The following is a 16654-nucleotide window of genomic DNA, read 5'->3' on the forward strand; positions in this document are numbered from 1 at the left end:
TGACTTTTAAAGGGCTTTGCTGTGACTTAGGGGTCACACACCTGCCCAGGCATCCAAGTGACCCCCTTGTCCACCGCTCAAGGGTCCAGATTTGAAGCCTTGTTGCTGAAATGAGCAAGTGAGCACATCTGGATGCAACATGAACACATATTTCTATGCCATTTTCTCGGCTGTGATTATACTTTCTTGTTTTATTTCCTAAGATTCCGTTTCTTGGGACTTCCCTGGCGGTCCAGGGGTTAGGACTCCGCGCTCCCACTGCAGGGGGCCCGGGTTGATCCCTGGTCGGGGGACTAAGATCCCGCAAGCCGCGCGGGGGGGCCAAAAAAAAAAATTCTGTTTCTACATCCCAGACCTGTTCGCGGGTACCTAGGGCGAGTCCCTGCCAAGTGAGGAGAGGACTGCTTAGCTGTGCACGGTCCTGGCTCCAAGGCCCTTGAAGTGGGCAACTGTGCCAGGCCTCGGGAGGGAGCAGTGGGCAAGAGGCGCGAAAAGCGCCATTCTGCGGGGAGGGGCTCGTAGAGGGGCCGGTGGGACCACCGGCAGCTACGCGACCGCCAGTGCCAGTCAGGGCCGTGCGTCGTGAGTACGCGTGTTTTGGAGGGGGTGGGGGGGTCGCTCTGCGGGGGATCACTGAGCAGGGACGGGACACGGCATCTCCAGGAAGCTCTCCCTGGACTAGTCGGGCGTCTGCCACACTAGCGGCACCTGCCGGGGCGTAATCTGGCGAGTGTTTATGCCCGGGGGTCTCTGCCCTCCCGGCCTCCACACTGCGAGGCTCGTCTGGCTGAGCTGGGCTTCGGCACCCGGCAGGGCGCCTAAGACCTCGCCTCTTCCTGCGGGCGAGACCCTCAGCGGTGACCCCATTCTGAGGTCCTGGGGCGGGCAGGGCCCTGACCGGCGGCCCTGAGCCGCCTCAGCCCCCGTCCGGTTTCCAACCCGCTCCTGCGTTCGCCCGCAGTGGGACTCTGGATCTTGAGAGAGCTCGGTTTTCGGGGCTCCGGAGGCGGAGCCTCGAGGCCGCCCCAGACCACCAGGGGCCGCTGTCGCCCCCGCGGCAGCTGCGCCTTGGCGGCACTGCGCAAGCGCAGAAACACGGAACCTCGGCGCGCGGCTTCCGGGCTCTGCCGGGCCGTGTTCGCTGCCGTACGGGTCCCCCGCCACCCGGCTCCAACTGCTAGGTGGGTGGCCGGCGGGCGAGCGGTCCTGGGGTCGTGCGCCGGCGGCCCGGCTCATCTCGTCGCCTTCCGGCTCTGTGCAGCCCGGGCTCGGCGCCATGTACGCCGTATACAAGCAGGCGCATCCGCCCACCGGCCTCGAGTTCTCGATGTATTGCAACTTTTTTAACAACAGCGAGCGCAACCTCGTGGTGGCCGGGACATCGCAGCTCTACGTGTACCGCCTCAACCGCGACGCCGAGGTAGGTAGGCCCGCTCCAGCCGCAGCGCCACGCGGCGAGGGTTGCCCGGTACAGACAGAGAGGCAGGCCAGACGGGCCCCGTGGTTGGTTGTGTCCAGAGCCTGTTCTCTTCGCTGCCACGTTCCTCCACCTCTTCCCACGCCTGGCGGGCTCAGAGGCCTGCCCTGCGCGTCTCATTTGCTCTTTCGTCTTTTTAGCAAATTACATGAACACCTGCTGTGCGCTAGGTGGTAGCGATGCAGTAGTGAACAAAACCTGCAAAAACTTGGGGCAGGAGGACACCCGCTGACCAAATGCACACGTGCGAACACACCTGTAGACACACTGCAGCCTGCAGAAGGGGCAGCTGAGGAAATGGAGGAGAGAATGAGTGATCAGAGGAGCCTGTTTTAGGCAGAGTAGGAGTTTGTTGGGGGAAGAACTTTCCTGGCAAAGAGAACAAGGCTGGGTGTAGGTGTGGGTCGGAGGTCGGTAAAGTGTGATGAACCCATCAGTAGAGGAGATACAGGGGTGCTTTGGTTGCCGGAGGTGTGAGGTTTGGTCCAGGGGGACTTCTTGCAGGAGGCGGCTTCTCATCTGTTCTTGAAGGGGGAGTAGGAGCCGGGAGTAAGAGCCAGGCGCAAGGATGGGGAGGGGGTAGGTTCCAGGCGGAAGGAAGGCCTGTGTGCAGGCCAGAAGTAATGGGGGGGGGAGGGGTTGGACTGGGGTGCAGAGTGGAGGTGGGGTGGGAGGGGTTGTCGTCTGCGGGGCAGCAGGTGGACAGGGCCAGAGGGCAGCCAGGAGGACGCCACCTTCCTGGGGACCTACCTCAGTACATGGGTGTTTGTTTTGTGTTAAACGTGTGTACTGTTGTACTAATTCACACGTGACAAAACAAGCAAAATATAGAAGGATGTGAGAGCTTTGTGACTGAATACGTGTCATTAAAAAATCTTAGTTTAAGCTTTTGCGATACAGCAGTTTTGAGGTCAGTATTTGGCTTTTGTCAAAATTTCAGTCAAAACTGAAAAAGAAATTTTGCAAATAAATATATATGGTTCCACACTGAACAGGAGGATCTTTGCTGTTACTAAATCTGAGACGGGTTTTCAGTCAACTTTCAGAGACAGACTGGAAGTTTTTATATTGTTATGTGGTTTACAAAAGGGCTCACAGCATCTTGGGAGGGGTTGGTGAGCGCTGCCTCAGAGCGCCGCCGCCTGGGTGGCGCTCTGGTTCTGGTTGGGGGGGCGGACCACACGCTGCCAGCACATCACATGCTGGAGGCGAAAGCGCCTGCGCCCCCCAACAGGATGGGATGGAGCCAGGCGTGGTCTAAAGCTCCCCTCCTTCGGCAGGTGAGATTTGAGTGGGCCAGGAGGATGGTGTGGGGAGAAGAGCTTCCAGGCAGAGCCGAAGCTCCCAGGGCAGTAGGGGCCAGTGTTCCGGGACCAGCCCAGCGGCGGAGAGGGAGGGAGGAGTGAGCCGGTGAGAGCAGAGGGTCAGAGGGGTGACGGGCCGGGGGTGGGGCGTTGGCATCGCGGCCATCTGGGCCATTGTGGGAACTGAGTGGTGACTTGAGGCAGATGGGGTGTTAAGGTTTGGGCAGAGGAGCGAGCTGACCAGACGGTGTCTCCCAGGGTCGCTGTGGCCGCTGTGCGGAGGAGCAGCGGGTACTAGAGGTGGCAGGAAGCGCCTGGGTCAGGACGGAGGGATGTGGGGTGGGCAGGGGAGAGGAGCCCAGGGCGATGCCGAGGCTCTTCAGGGTCGAGGCTTTGCCTGGGTCGGAATTTCGGTCTGAGCGCCTGCAGGGCACCTGCAGGGCAGAGTTGCCGGCACCTGAGAAGGGAGAAGGCTGCAGGGAGGGCGTAGGGACTGGGGTCAGGAGCTCGTTTTGGATATCGTAGGAGTTACTTGTTGCTGCGTCACAAGGTGCCCCAAAGCTCAAAGCTCAGCAGCGTGAAACAGCGGGCACTGCCTCACAGGGTCTCGGGGTGGGAAGCCGGGAGCGGCCCCGACAGGGTCTCTTGGGGCTGCAGTGAGACGTCGGCTGGGGTCGCCGTCCTCTGAAGGCCCCACTGGGGTTGTGTTTTCTGCTTTCTTTCGAGGCATCGGTTCCTCACTGTGTGGCCTCTCCACAGGGCTGCGCACCACACACAGCCTCCCCGAGGACGACTCAGCCTGCCGGGTTGGAAGCCCCATGTCTTTTGTAACCTGATCTAGAAGTGGTCAGGGCCACGTGGACCTCCCAGCGCAGGGAGCCGCTGGGGCCACCACAGGCACTTTGAGGTGCTCACTCCACAGCCGGAGTCGATGTCCAGGAAGGGTTGGGGGCTGGAGCTGGAGTCGGGGTCTGCAGCCTGTGGGTGGTGTTTAGACGCGGTAGCAGCAGGTTGCGATCACCCCGAAGATGGCCCCTGGGGCGCCCCAGCATCGAGGGGTAGGACGAAGAGAAGAAGCCGTGGATGAGTCGGGAGTGGCATGGTCAGGGAGGTGGCAGCCAAGCCAGAGAGTGTTCTGGCGGCCGAGGGAGGGCAGCGTTTGGGGACCTGATGCTGGGTCCCATGTTTCTGAGCCTCAGGTGGGTCCTGAGGCCTGGAGGCCCCTGGTGACCCCGACGAGGAGGTCTGGTGGCAGGCAGGGGTGCGGGCCAGTGAGGCCAAGAGCCTGGTGCAGGAGGAGGGTCAGTACCAGTGGACAGAGACAGCTCCCTGGGAGAGGTTTGCGCAAAGGGAAGAGAAGAAATGGAGCAGAAACTGGTAGGAAGAGCAGGACTTTTTAAGGGGAGTGAGACGGCACATTTTTCTCTGAAGGGAAGGAGCTGCCTGTGCAGGGTCCCCAGCACAGCCCACTCTCAGCCCACCAAGATCCAGGGGAGCTCGCACGCCTCTGAAGGGCTGTAAATGATTCCAAGAAGATCCTTGACAGACTAGATGCGGCTGCAAAGGCTGAATCAGATACTTGCTCCCTGGCCCTTCATGGGAAAGTTTGCCTACTCTTACACCAGAGAGTGGAGTGTGTGGGAGCCGGAGATGGAGTGCGGGCTGGGTGGAGTCCTCGGGTGGGTGAGCGTGTTGGGGGTCAGCCTAGTCACTGCTGCGGGACAGCCCGCCCTGGAGCTTCAGACAGCGCTGTCACCAGGGTGGCACACACCTGTGGGCAGCCGGGAGCTTGGATGGCACAGCAGGGACCGTGGGGACGCCTGGCCTCTGCTCTGTGAGCTCTGGGTCTTGTCTGGGTGACTTGAAGGGCATGTCTCTCCCCTTTCTCTCCACGTGGCTGGCTTGGTTTTCGTGGCAGACGGCCTTGAGGTAGTTGAGCTTCTTACGTTGAGGGAAGCGGCCAGTCGTGGCCAGGGCCAGACCCTGGGGGCACAGCATCCCTTTTGTCACTGACTGTCCTTCAGAGCACCACCCCCAGCCCGGATTCAAGAGGGGGTGGTAAGCCCCCTCTGGAGGCTGTCTTCGGTCTGCCCCAAGGAATCAAGTGCAAGTGCAGGGGCTGCCGTGGTGACGGGAGGGAAGGAAAGAGTGGGGAGCAGATGGTGGGGGTGGGGCATGTGCCTGGTCCCTCAGTCCTGGGGGAAGCAGACCCCAGGCAGCTGCGGGAGCAGCAGGTCTCGCTGCTTTGCAGGGCCGGGCAGCTGTGACCTTTGGGAGGAAAGAAAGTGGATAGCACTTCCTTGAAATTAAGCACGGTCTCAAGTAAATAGAAAATGTATCATGGATGGGAAGTCTCGATATTGTAGAGATGTCATACCCTCTTCAGATGAATCCAAAAACCATGTCCTTTTTCTCAAAGTTGCCATAAGATTTCTTGTAAGATTTCATAATCTTGATTCTGAGATTTACATGGAAGAGTCAAATCAAGAATGCGTAATTTTATTTATTTTTAAGAATTTCTAAAAAAATTATATTTTATTTATTTATTTTTGGCCGTGTTGGGTCTTTGTCACTGTGCGTGGGCTTTCTCTGGTTGCGGCGAGCCGGGGCTACTCTTTGTTGCGTGCGCGGGCTTCTCATTGCGGTGGCTTCTCTTGTTGTGGTGCATGGGCTCTAGGCACGCAGGCTCTGTAGTTGTGGCGCACGGGCTCTAGAGCGCAGGCTCTGTAGTTGTGGCGCACGGGCTTAGTTGCTCCGCGGCATGTGGGATCTTCCCGGCCCAGGGCTCGACCCTGTGTCCCCTGCACTGGCAGGCGGACTCCCAACCACTGCGCCTCCAGGGAAGCCTGCATTATTTTCTAATTAGCCGATACCTTTCAGGCCGCAACAGGTCTCTGTGGTTTATTACAATCTGGCTCCACTGAGCTTCCCCAAACAACACGGAGTCCTGTAACCCTTTATCCTCTTGACCCCCACGCTTTGTTCTATCGTCACAAGTTTTGCCCCTGCGTAGGTTAGAAGCTCTGCAGAACATTATTGCTGTCGTTAGCACTTCGGTTTTACATAATTTCAGACCCGGAAAAGTTGCAAAAGCACAAAGATTTCCTGTGTACACTCACCCAGAGTCCCAAAGGTGAACCTTGTGCCGTATCTCTGTCTTTTTTTCCTGGACCTGGAGGATAAGTTGCAGGCAGGGACCCCTTGGCTCCTAGAGGTCAGCATGTCACGTGCGTTCAGACAATACCAAAGTCTCTGCAGAACCACAGGCCAGTGGTCTGAACCAGGATGCCGGTGCTGGTGTGGTTCAGGCCTGGTCACACCTGGCCAGCGTGTCCTGTGGTGCTCCTTGGTACAGTCCCCGGGTGCTGCCGTAGGTGGCTCGGTGGGGTGAGCAGCCTGCCAGCTCTCCCACTGGGATGTTGGGACTTTGAGACGGTAAATGCCGTCTTACTGCTCAGACCTTCCTCTTCCAGTTTCAGCAGCAGTGATTGCGGTTGTCAGCGTCCATGGTGACGGTGACGCGACTGTGGTGCTTTTCCTGACCCCACCCTCTCTGCTACCTTCTTGGTGGGCTCTCCTTTCTCCCTGTATTCATTCCTTTCTTTATAACACCACAGGCTCATGGATTCTTATTCTATTCAGTAGGTTGTAGCCTTTTTTTATCTTCTGGGGTCTTCAGCCTGAAGACCTTCCGTTAGCAATTCTTGAAGAGTTTCTGCTGTCAGTGAACTTGTTCCACTTTTGTTTGTCTGCAAATGTTTTTATTTCAGCTTCCCTTTTTTTTTTCTTTTTGCGGTACGCAGGCCTCTCCCTGTTGTGGCCTCTCCCGTTGCGGAGCACAGGCTCCGGATGCGCAGGCTCAGCGGCCATGGCTCACGGGCCCAGCCGCTCCGTGGCATGTGGGATCTTCCCGGACTGGGGCACGAACCCGTGTCCCCTGCATCGGCAGGCGGACTCTCAACCACTGCGCCACCAGGGAAGCCCTCAACTTCCCTTTTGAGGGATATTTTCATTGGGTTTAGAATTCTAGGTTGACCTTTTTCTTTCATCACATTAAAGCACTGGCTTCTGTAGTTTCTGTTGAAAATCAGTTTGTTTTTTAAAATGTTTATTTCTTTTGGCTGCGCTGGGCCTTACTCGCGGCACGTGGGGTCTTCGTTGCGCCATGCGGGCTTTTTAGTTGTGGCACGCGTGTGGGATCTTAGTTCCCCGACCAGGGATCGAACCAGGGCCCCCTGCATTGGGAGCGCGGGGTCTTAACCACTGGACCACCAGAGAAGTCCCTGAATATGAGTTTGTATGAAGGTGTTGTCTCTTTCTGCCTCTGACCACTGTTATGATACTTGTCTTTGTCTTTGGTTTCCTGTCCTTCAACTGCGACGTGCCTCTTTGCATTTACCCTCTGCTTCGGGACTTGCTGGCTGGCCTTGAATCTGTAGGCCGATGCATCTTAGCGGAATATTTTTGGTCATTTCTTCAGTTATGGGTTCTGTCCTTTTCCTTCCTCCGTCCTTCTGTGTTGCCAGTGGTGCGTTAGACCATTTGAGTATGTCCCTATGTCTCTTACAATGGATTTACGTTTTTACTCCGTGTCTTGCGTCTGTACAGAATCGCAGCTGGTCTCTGGGTCTTGACCTCGTGTCTGGCGAGGGGAGAGGCTGTCCAGGCCCGGTCCTCATTTCACATTGTAGTTCACGTGCGACACTTGCTATAGATTTACTGTGGATGACCTTTATTTGATTAAGGAAGTTGTATTCTTGGGTTAGTAAGAATTTCTATCGTGAATGGGTCTAAATTTCATCAAATGCTTTTCATATCCATTGAAAACCATACATGATTTTTTTCCTTAATTTTGAGACTTTGGTAGATTGTAGCAATGGGCATTCTTGTGGTAAACTGACTTTGCATGCTTGGAATAGCAACTTGGTTGTGGTGTAGTATCCTTTCAAATGTCACCAGGCTCACTTGGAGACACCCTCCTGCCCTGGGGAAGGTAGTCGGTAGGACACAGATGGGGCGAGGGCCATAGCCCCGTGTTGGGGTCACCGTCATACCCAGTTCGGGCTCAGGGGTGCGCCCGGCATGTCAGCAGAGCCGGGGTTCCTTCTTCATAGCAATCACGTGTCATTGGCAGCTGGTGGCAGCCATGGCTGGGCCCAGGGTGAGTCTGGGGTGGGTTGGGGGTGCACAGAGAGTGCTGTCCATCCTTTGACCCTGAGCGTCCCGTGTCGGGACGGCTGCTGGGGAAGCTGGGTGGGGAGCTTCCTGAGGAGGAGCCCTGGGGCGGGCTGGGGACCCCAGATGCCAGTGTGTCTGGCATCTGAGTCTGTGGGCACGGCCGTATCTAGCAGTGTCTGGTCGCACGCTCCACTGTGGCGAGCCCCGTGGGGCTCCTGGCTGCAGGGCCGGCCTTGGGTGGTCTTCTCCTGTCCCTCCATGAGGTGGGCCCCTCACTGCCCTCCCTCCTTCTCCCTCCTACAGGTGCCGACCAAGAATGACAGGAGCGCAGGTGAGTGAGCGCAGGGTGGCTGCCTGGCCACGCACCTGGGGGTTGGCGGCTGGGGCACGCGGCCCAGATCCCTACCCACTGGCTCTCTGCAGAGGGGAAGGCCCACCGGGAGCACCGGGAAAAGCTGGAGCTGGTGGCTTCCTTCTCTTTCTTCGGCAACGTCATGTCCATGGCCAGTGTGCAGCTGGCGGGCGCCAAGAGGGATGCCCTGCTCCTGAGCTTCAAGGATGCCAAGGTGGGAGTGGGGGGCGGGGGGGGGGGCAGTGGGGGCGGGAGCCGGGCGGGGGGCTGCGGTGGGCGGGCCCGGTTCTGACCTGCCGCCCCCAGCTGTCGGTAGTGGAATACGACCCGGGCACCCACGATCTCAAGACCCTGTCTCTGCACTACTTTGAGGAGCCTGAGCTGCGGGTAGGCCTAGCCCCGCCCCTGCCCCGCCCCACCCCCTGCCTCGCCCCGCCCCCTGGCTCCCCGCGGGGTCCCCTGCCAGGGCCTGCCTGATGCCCCTCCCCTGCAGGACGGCTTCGTGCAGAACGTGCACACGCCGCGGGTGCGCGTGGACCCCGACGGGCGCTGCGCGGCCATGCTCATCTACGGCACGCGGCTGGTGGTCCTTCCCTTCCGCAGGGAGAGCCTGGCCGAGGAGCACGAGGGGCTCGTGGGTGAGGGGTGAGTGCCCAGGCAGGGGAGGCAAGGCGCTGCCGAGCCGGGGTTCCCTCCCCGTACCCCTCCCCAGCTGAAGCCCTTTGCCCCCAGGCAGAGGTCCAGCTTCCTGCCCAGCTACATCATTGACGTGAGGGCCCTGGACGAGAAGCTTCTCAACATTGTCGACCTGCAGTTCCTGCACGGCTACTACGAGCCCACCCTGCTCATCCTGTTTGAGCCCAACCAGACCTGGCCTGGGTGAGGTCCTGCGCTGCTGTGGCCATGGCTGTGGCCCTGACCCGGGGAGAGGCCCGCCCCGGGGGAGGGAGGGAGGGAGGGAGGGAGGAGCCGGGCGAGTCTCTGTGGGGCGGGACTGGGGACTGACGCGCTGTCCTGGTCCCAGGCGGGTGGCTGTGCGGCAGGACACGTGCTCCATTGTGGCCATTTCGCTGAACATCACGCAGAAGGTCCACCCCGTCATCTGGTCCCTCACCAGCCTGCCTTTTGACTGCACCCAGGCCCTTGCCGTGCCCAAGCCCATAGGTGAGGTGGGGCTGCTTGGAGGGGGTGGGTATGGAGAGCGCTGGGCCCCACCCACCAGCGTGTCCACCTCCAGGCGGGGTGGTGGTCTTTGCTGTCAACTCGCTGCTGTACCTGAACCAGAGCGTCCCCCCCTACGGCGTGGCCCTCAACAGCCTCACCACCGGCACCACTGCCTTTCCCCTGCGTGAGTGTCGGGGTGCCGGGGCCGAGGGGTGTGGGGGGGGGCGGGAGGCTGCTGGGTCCGGCTGACTCCCCACCACAGGCACCCAGGAGGGTGTGCGGATCACCCTGGACTGTGCCCAGGCAGCCTTCATCTCCTACGACAAGATGGTCATCTCCCTCAAGGGCGGCGAGATGTGAGTCTCCCACTCCAGGGAGCCCCGTCCTCTCTGGCGGGTGGTGTGGGTCCTCCGCGCCAGCTCAGCGTGTCCCTCCCGGCAGCTACGTGCTGACGCTTATCACGGACGGCATGCGCAGCGTCCGCGCCTTCCACTTCGACAAGGCCGCCGCCAGCGTCCTCACCACTAGTGTGAGTGGGGTCTCGGGGGGGCGGCCCCGGGTCTGGACTGGGCCTCGCCCTCACCCCCGTCCTGCCTTCAGATGGTCACCATGGAGCCCGGATACCTGTTCCTTGGCTCTCGCCTGGGCAACTCCCTGCTCCTCAAGTACACGGAAAAGCTGCAGGAGCCCCCGGCCGGCACCGCCCGGGAGGTTGCCGACAAGGTGGGTGCGGGGACTGTGGGGATGCTGCCCTCCCATGCGGGGTGGCCTCGAGGGCTGCTCACCACCCCACCTGCCTCACAGGAGGAGCCGCCCTCCAAGAAGAAGCGCGTGGACGCCACAGCGGGCTGGTCAGGTGAGGGCCATCAGGTGAGGGCCGAGGGCGGGGGCTGGACTGGGCAGCCAGGTGGGCTCAGGTGGCCTTTCCACATGCTGTAGGGGGCAAGTCAGTGCCGCAGGACGAGGTGGACGAGATTGAGGTGTACGGCAGCGAGGCCCAGTCAGGCACACAGCTGGCCACTTACTCCTTTGAGGTGAGCCTGGGCATAGAGGGGTCACCGCCTGCCCCGCCTGCCCCGCCTGCCCGCCTGACCACTGCTGTGCCCGCAGGTGTGTGACAGCATCCTCAACATCGGACCCTGTGCCAACGCCGCCATGGGCGAGCCCGCCTTCCTCTCTGAAGAGGTGCCCGCTCGGGGGCGAGGTGGTGGTGGGGCAGGTTGCACAGCAGGGAGGTGCCGTCCTCACCCCCCTGCCCGCCATGCAGTTTCAGAACAGTCCCGAGCCAGACCTGGAGATCGTGGTGTGCTCCGGCTACGGGAAGAACGGGGCCCTGTCGGTGCTGCAGGTGTGTAGGGGGCAGGGGTGGCGCCTCCTGGCGGGCCCGGGTGCTCTTGCTGACACCCCTCGTGTCCTTCCAGAAGAGCATCCGGCCCCAGGTGGTGACAACCTTTGAGCTTCCTGGCTGCTATGACATGTGGACAGTCATCGCCCCTGTGCGGAAGGAGCAGGTAGGTGCGCCCCAGGTTGGCGAGGCCTGGGCGGTGCGGGGGCCCAGAGCTGCCGCCCACCTGGCCTGTGTGTGGGTGGCCTAGAGGCTGCTGGTCCCAGCACCAGGCTCTGCCAATCTACAGCTCAGGCGGGCTTGGCCACGGGCTTGCTGTGGCTCGGCGCTCCGGGCACCTGGGGCTGGGCGGTGGGATTCCTGCTCTCCTTCTGCCTTCACAGGAGGAGAGCACCAAGGGGGAGGGGGCGGAGCAGGAGCCCAGCGCACCCGAAGCAGATGACGATGGGCGGAGACACGGCTTCCTTATCCTGAGCCGGGAAGACTCCACCATGGTGACGGGGCCCGCCCGGCAGCCTGGGGCGGGGGGGCCGCCGGTGGGGGCTGCACCTCACCCACCATCACCCACTGTCACCCACAGATCCTACAGACGGGGCAGGAGATCATGGAGCTGGACACCAGCGGCTTCGCCACGCAGGGCCCCACAGTCTTTGCTGGCAACATCGGGGACAATCGCTACATCGTGCAAGTGTCGCCACTCGGCATCCGCCTGTTGGAAGGAGGTGGGCCGGGCCACACGGGCAGGCAGGATGGGGTCCAGGGCTAGTGCGTGCTGACTGCCCTTTGCTGACAGGCCTGTGTCCATAGTGAACCAGCTGCACTTCATCCCCGTGGACCTGGGCTCTCCCATCGTGCAGTGCGCCGTGGCCGACCCCTACGTGGTCATCATGAGTGCCGAGGGCCACGTCACCATGTTCCTGCTCAAGAGTGACTCGTATGGGGGCCGCCACCACCGCCTGGCGCTGCACAAGCCCCCGCTGCACCACGTAGGCTCCCTCCTCCGTCCCTGGGGCCGGCTGACCCCCCCCCCCCCCCCCCCACTGCCCCCCCCCCATCCCCGCAGCAGTCCAAGGTGATTACGCTCTGCGTGTACCGGGATGTCAGCGGCATGTTCACCACCGAGAGCCGCCTGGGCGGGGCCCGCGACGAGCTGGGCGGCCGCAGCGGCTCAGAGGCCGAGTGCCAGGGCTCAGAGACCAGGTGTGTGTGGGGCTGGGCTGCAGGCTGGGACCGGGGCCCCTGGGGCAGGCTGCCTGTGACTGACGTGTCTGCTGGCCCCCAGCCCCACGGTGGATGACGAGGAGGAGATGCTTTACGGAGACTCGGGCTCCCTCTTCAGCCCCAGCAAGGAGGAGGCCCGCAGGAGCAGCCAGCCCCCCGCCGACCGGGACCCCACCCCCTTCCGGGCTGAGCCCACCCACTGGTGCCTGCTGGTGCGGGAGAACGGAACCATGGAGGTGCGTGGCGCCCCGTGTCCAGCGTGGCCCCCGTCCCCCGCTCGTGCCCCGCCCCGCCCAGCTAATTGCTGCTGTCCCCGCAGATCTACCAGCTCCCCGACTGGCGGCTGGTGTTCCTGGTGAAGAACTTCCCTGTGGGGCAGCGGGTCCTGGTGGACAGCTCCTTTGGTCAGCCCACCACCCAGGGCGAGGCCCGGAAGGAAGAGGCCACGCGCCAGGGCGAGCTGCCCCTCGTCAAGGAGGTGCTGCTGGTGGCGCTGGGGAGCCGCCAGCGCAGGCCCTACTTGCTGGTGAGTGTGGCCCCGCCCGCCCCCGGGCTCTGCGCAGCCCCCGCCCCTGACAACCTGCCCGCCCCCAGGTGCACGTGGACCAGGAGCTGCTCGTGTACGAGGCCTTCCCCCACGACTCACAGCTCGGCCAGGGGAACCTCAAAGTTCGCTTCAAGAAGGTGCAGCGTCTGGGCTCTGCTGGGTGTGGGGAGGGTGTGGAGCAGGGGTGCGGGGAGGACCTGGCCCTCACGGCCGCGGCGCCCCCCCAGGTCCCGCACAGCATCAACTTCCGAGAGAAGAAGCCAAAGCCGTCCAAGAAGAAGGCCGAAGGCGGCAGTGCTGAGGAGGGTGCCGGGGCCCGAGGCCGTGTGGCGCGGTTCCGCTACTTTGAGGACATTTACGGCTACTCGGGGGTAGGCTGGCGGCTCCAAGGGAGCCTGGGCTGCGGCCGACAGGGCTCCGGCCCCGGCAGCCTCCTCACACTGCCTGCCCGCAGGTGTTCATCTGCGGCCCCTCGCCCCACTGGCTCCTGGTGACTGGCCGGGGGGCCCTGCGGCTGCACCCCATGGGCATCGATGGCCCCATCGACTCCTTCGCCCCATTCCACAACGTCAACTGCCCCCGCGGCTTCCTGTACTTCAACAGACAGGTAGGGAGGCCCCATGCGGCCCAGCCTGGCTCTCTGACACTCGCCAATGCTGCCCAAGCAGGACCAGGTGCTGGGGCCCCAGAAAAGAGGCGCTCAGTGGCTCGGGATGGGGGCACCCTGGAATGGAGAGTCAGAGTGTGTCCAGAGGGTGGTGGGAGCCAAGGCCGAGTTGGGGAGGTCGGGACTGGAGGCTGTAGCCCACAAGGGCACCCGCCTGGGCAACCAGGGTCCAGTCACTGCTCTGCTGGCTTGGACCCCAGCTCTGCCCCTTAGAAGCTGTGTGACTGGGTGAGATGCTCACCCTCTCTGAACCTGAGTTTCCTTACCTGTCACCAAGGTGTCAGCACCCTGAGGACTCAGTGATGGTGACGTGGTAGGTGCTTTGTAGGTGCTGGTGCGCTTACAACTGTGGGCGGAGGAAACTGGCTCGGGGCCCCGGCAGGGCACCCGTGCTTGTTTGTGCAGACTCTGGTGTGGCCTGTGTGTGTGCCGCCCACCCTTCGCCTGCAGCCTCCAGCACCGCCTGAGCCTGGCTATTCCCTTGTCCCGGCCCAGACCACAGCTGTGGCCAGTGTCCCAGCCCTGGGCGAGCTTGGCTGAAGGGATGGGAAGCCCACAAAGCGCAGGACAGTGGGCCGTGGTGCCTGGACGCTGCGGTCTCTCACCACCCATTCCAGCAGAGCTGAGGGCTGACCCAAGGGAGCCCTTGGAGGCCTGGGTTCATCGGCTTGGCCTTTGGGGTGTGCCAGCCCTCGCTAACTCCCTGCCCCACCCAGGGCGAGCTGAGGATCAGTGTCTTGCCTGCCTACTTGTCCTACGATGCCCCGTGGCCTGTCAGGAAGATCCCGCTGCGCTGCACGGCCCACTATGTGGCTTACCATGTGGAGTCCAAGGTCTGACACCGCCCCCCACCCCACCGCACCAGGGACCTTTGGGGCCTGGGGGCCTGGCCTCTGGCATGTGACACCCTCCCCGCCCTCCCCTCCACCAGGTGTATGCTGTTGCCACCAGCACCAACACGCCGTGCACCCGCATCCCGCGCATGACGGGCGAGGAGAAGGAGTTTGAGACCATTGAGAGAGGTGCGAGGTGCCCCAGGCTGGGCCCGTTCTCGGGGCCACCCTCCCTGACTGTCACCCCTTTGTCCGTGCAGATGACCGTTACATCCACCCTCAGCAGGAGGCCTTCTCCATCCAGCTCATCTCCCCGGTCAGCTGGGAGGCCATCCCCAACGCCAGGTGAGGCTGGGCCCAGGTCGGGGCTGGTGGCTGGCCTGGGCTGCTGTCCCGGTCTGGGCTGCTGTCCCGACTTGGGTTAGCTGTCCCGACCTGGGCTGCTGTCCCGACCTGGGTTAGCTGTCCCGACCTGGGTTAGCTGTCCCGACCTGGGCTCCTGTCCCGACCTGGGCAGCTGTCCCGACCTGGGTTAGCTGTCCCGACCTGGGTTAACTGTCCCGACCTGGGCTCCTGTCCCGACCTGGGCAGCTGTCCTGACCTGGGCTGTCTTGACCTGGGCTGCTGTCCTGACCTGGGCTGCTGTCCCGACCTGGGCAGCTGTCCTGACCTGGGCTAGCTGTCCTGACCTCGGCTAGCTGTCCTGACCTGGGCTGCTGTCCCGACCTGGGCTGCTGTCCCGACCTGGGCAGCTGTCCTGACCTGGGCTGCTGTCCTGACCTGGGCTGATGCAGGATCGAGCTAGAGGAGTGGGAGCATGTGACCTGCATGAAGACGGTGTCGCTGCGCAGTGAGGAAACCGTGTCCGGCCTCAAGGGCTACGTAGCCGCCGGGACCTGCCTCATGCAAGGGGAGGAGGTCACGTGCCGAGGGCGGGTAAGCGGCCGGCAGGGGGTGGGAGGCAGGCAGTGCCCAGCGGCCTGCACGCAGCCCCTGTGAATCACCCACCCGCCTTCCCTGACAGATCCTGATCATGGACGTGATCGAGGTGGTGCCCGAGCCTGGCCAGCCCCTGACCAAGAACAAGTTCAAGGTCTTGTACGAGAAGGAGCAGAAGGGGCCCGTGACTGCCCTGTGCCACTGCAACGGCCACCTGGTGTCGGCCATCGGCCAGAAGGTGTGCCCCTCTCCGCCCACCCTGGCACCCACCGCTCACTGCCCACCACTCACCGCCCACCCCTCCCACCCCCCAGATCTTCCTGTGGAGCCTGCGGGCCAGCGAGCTGACAGGCATGGCCTTCATCGACACACAGCTCTACATCCACCAGATGATCAGCGTCAAGAACTTCATCCTGGCCGCGGACGTCATGAAGAGCATCTCGCTGCTGCGCTACCAGGAGGAGAGCAAGACGCTGAGCCTCGTGTCCCGGGTACCAAGGGGCTGGGCTGCACGGCGGGTGGGTGAGTGCTGCCCCAGGCCCACCCTGACGTCCGTCCCTCCCCTCCCCTCCCGTCCTCAGGACGCCAAACCCCTGGAAGTGTACAGCGTGGACTTCATGGTGGACAGTGCACAGCTGGGCTTCCTGGGTGAGCATGGGGGCTGGGGTCCCCGGGACGTCACTGGGGCTGGGGCTGACTGTGGGCTCTGTTCCCTAGTGTCTGACCGTGACCGCAACCTTATGGTCTACATGTACCTGCCAGAAGGTGAGTGTCCCCTCCACCCTCTCCTGGTCAGGGGGGTCGGGCATGGGGCCGGGCAGGCAGTGACCTGAGGTCCCTCTGGCCCAGCCAAGGAGAGCTTCGGGGGCATGCGGCTGCTGCGCCGGGCGGACTTCCACGTGGGCGCCCACGTGAACACGTTCTGGAGGACCCCCTGCCGGGGGGCTGCTGAAGGGCCCAGCAAGAAGTCCGTTGTGTGGGAGAATAAGCACATCACGTGGTTTGGTGAGTGTGGGGCGGAGGGGGCTGAGGTGGCAGTGGGGCGTGGTGGGGCCCACGGGGCTCACACCGTGTCGGCTTTAGCCACGCTGGACGGCGGCATCGGCCTCCTGCTGCCCATGCAGGAGAAGACCTACCGGCGGCTGCTGATGCTACAGAACGCACTGACCACCATGCTGCCCCACCACGCCGGCCTCAACCCGCGTGCCTTCCGGTGAGCCTGCCGCCGCCCCGCCCCTCTCCCACCACCCCGCATCTGTCCCGACTCTTCACTGCCTCCGTGCCTACCCCCAGGATGCTGCACGTGGACCGGCGCGTCCTACAGAATGCGGTGCGCAATGTCCTGGATGGGGAGCTGCTCAACCGCTACCTGTACCTGAGCACCATGGAGCGCGGGGAGCTGGCCAAGAAGATTGGCACCACGCCCGACATCGTGAGCCGCCCGCCGCCCTGCCCCTCCACGTGCCCCCAGCCACCCCCACCCCACCCCCTGCCCCCTGCCCTCACCCACCTCTCTCCCCACAGATCCTGGACGACCTGTTGGAGACGGACCGAGTCACTGCCCACTTCTAGACCCCTGGATACTGCCACTTTCCCCACCCCGCTTTTGTACAAAACACAAAGAAAA

General features: G+C 62.6%; 1 protein-coding gene across 3 annotated transcripts; it reads left to right on the top strand.

Moving 5' to 3' along the window:
- Positions 1-1127: 1127 nt before the first annotated feature.
- CPSF1 (cleavage and polyadenylation specific factor 1) lies at positions 1128-16649 on the top strand. 3 transcript variants are annotated; one of them, XM_029202133.1, is made up of 37 exons: positions 1268-1420; positions 8263-8290; positions 8383-8525; positions 8618-8698; positions 8805-8956; positions 9044-9190; positions 9336-9475; positions 9549-9659; positions 9738-9831; positions 9917-10004; positions 10076-10198; positions 10280-10331; positions 10415-10509; positions 10586-10660; positions 10743-10823; positions 10897-10986; positions 11204-11314; positions 11401-11542; positions 11628-11806; positions 11884-12020; positions 12103-12277; positions 12361-12567; positions 12636-12725; positions 12816-12959; positions 13043-13195; positions 13972-14088; positions 14187-14277; positions 14349-14433; positions 14883-15024; positions 15113-15265; positions 15342-15518; positions 15609-15675; positions 15745-15792; positions 15877-16032; positions 16111-16240; positions 16321-16459; positions 16552-16649. In XM_029202133.1, the coding sequence occupies exons 1-37, from the start codon at positions 1277-1279 to the stop codon at positions 16597-16599; spliced, it is 4335 nt and encodes a 1444-aa protein (XP_029057966.1). In that variant the 5' UTR covers positions 1268-1276; the 3' UTR covers positions 16600-16649. The 3 variants fall into 3 exon arrangements, with proteins under 3 accessions (XP_029057964.1, XP_029057965.1, XP_029057966.1); XM_029202131.1 differs by having other exon boundaries at positions 1128-1420; positions 15609-15792; XM_029202132.1 differs by having other exon boundaries at positions 1128-1420; positions 11887-12020; positions 15609-15792.
- The last annotated feature ends 5 nt before the right edge of the window (positions 16650-16654 follow it).

Source organism: Monodon monoceros, unplaced genomic scaffold, assembly GCF_005190385.1.
Source record: "Monodon monoceros isolate NGI ecotype Baffin Bay Population unplaced genomic scaffold, NGI_Narwhal_1 Super_Scaffold_5, whole genome shotgun sequence".
In the NCBI taxonomy this organism is placed as follows: Eukaryota; Metazoa; Chordata; class Mammalia; order Artiodactyla; family Monodontidae; genus Monodon; species Monodon monoceros.

Bases quoted from the DNA above. Each gene is read 5' to 3' on its own strand.
- CPSF1 (XM_029202131.1), top strand. From the start codon at position 1,277: ATGTACGCCGTATACAAGCAGGCGCATCCGCCCACCGGCCTCGAGTTC. The intron at 8,291-8,382 runs GTGAGTGAGCGC...GGCTCTCTGCAG, and splicing joins CAAGAATGACAGGAGCGCAG to AGGGGAAGGCCCACCGGGAG. The intron at 13,196-13,971 runs GTAGGGAGGCCC...TGCCCCACCCAG, and splicing joins TCCTGTACTTCAACAGACAG to GGCGAGCTGAGGATCAGTGT.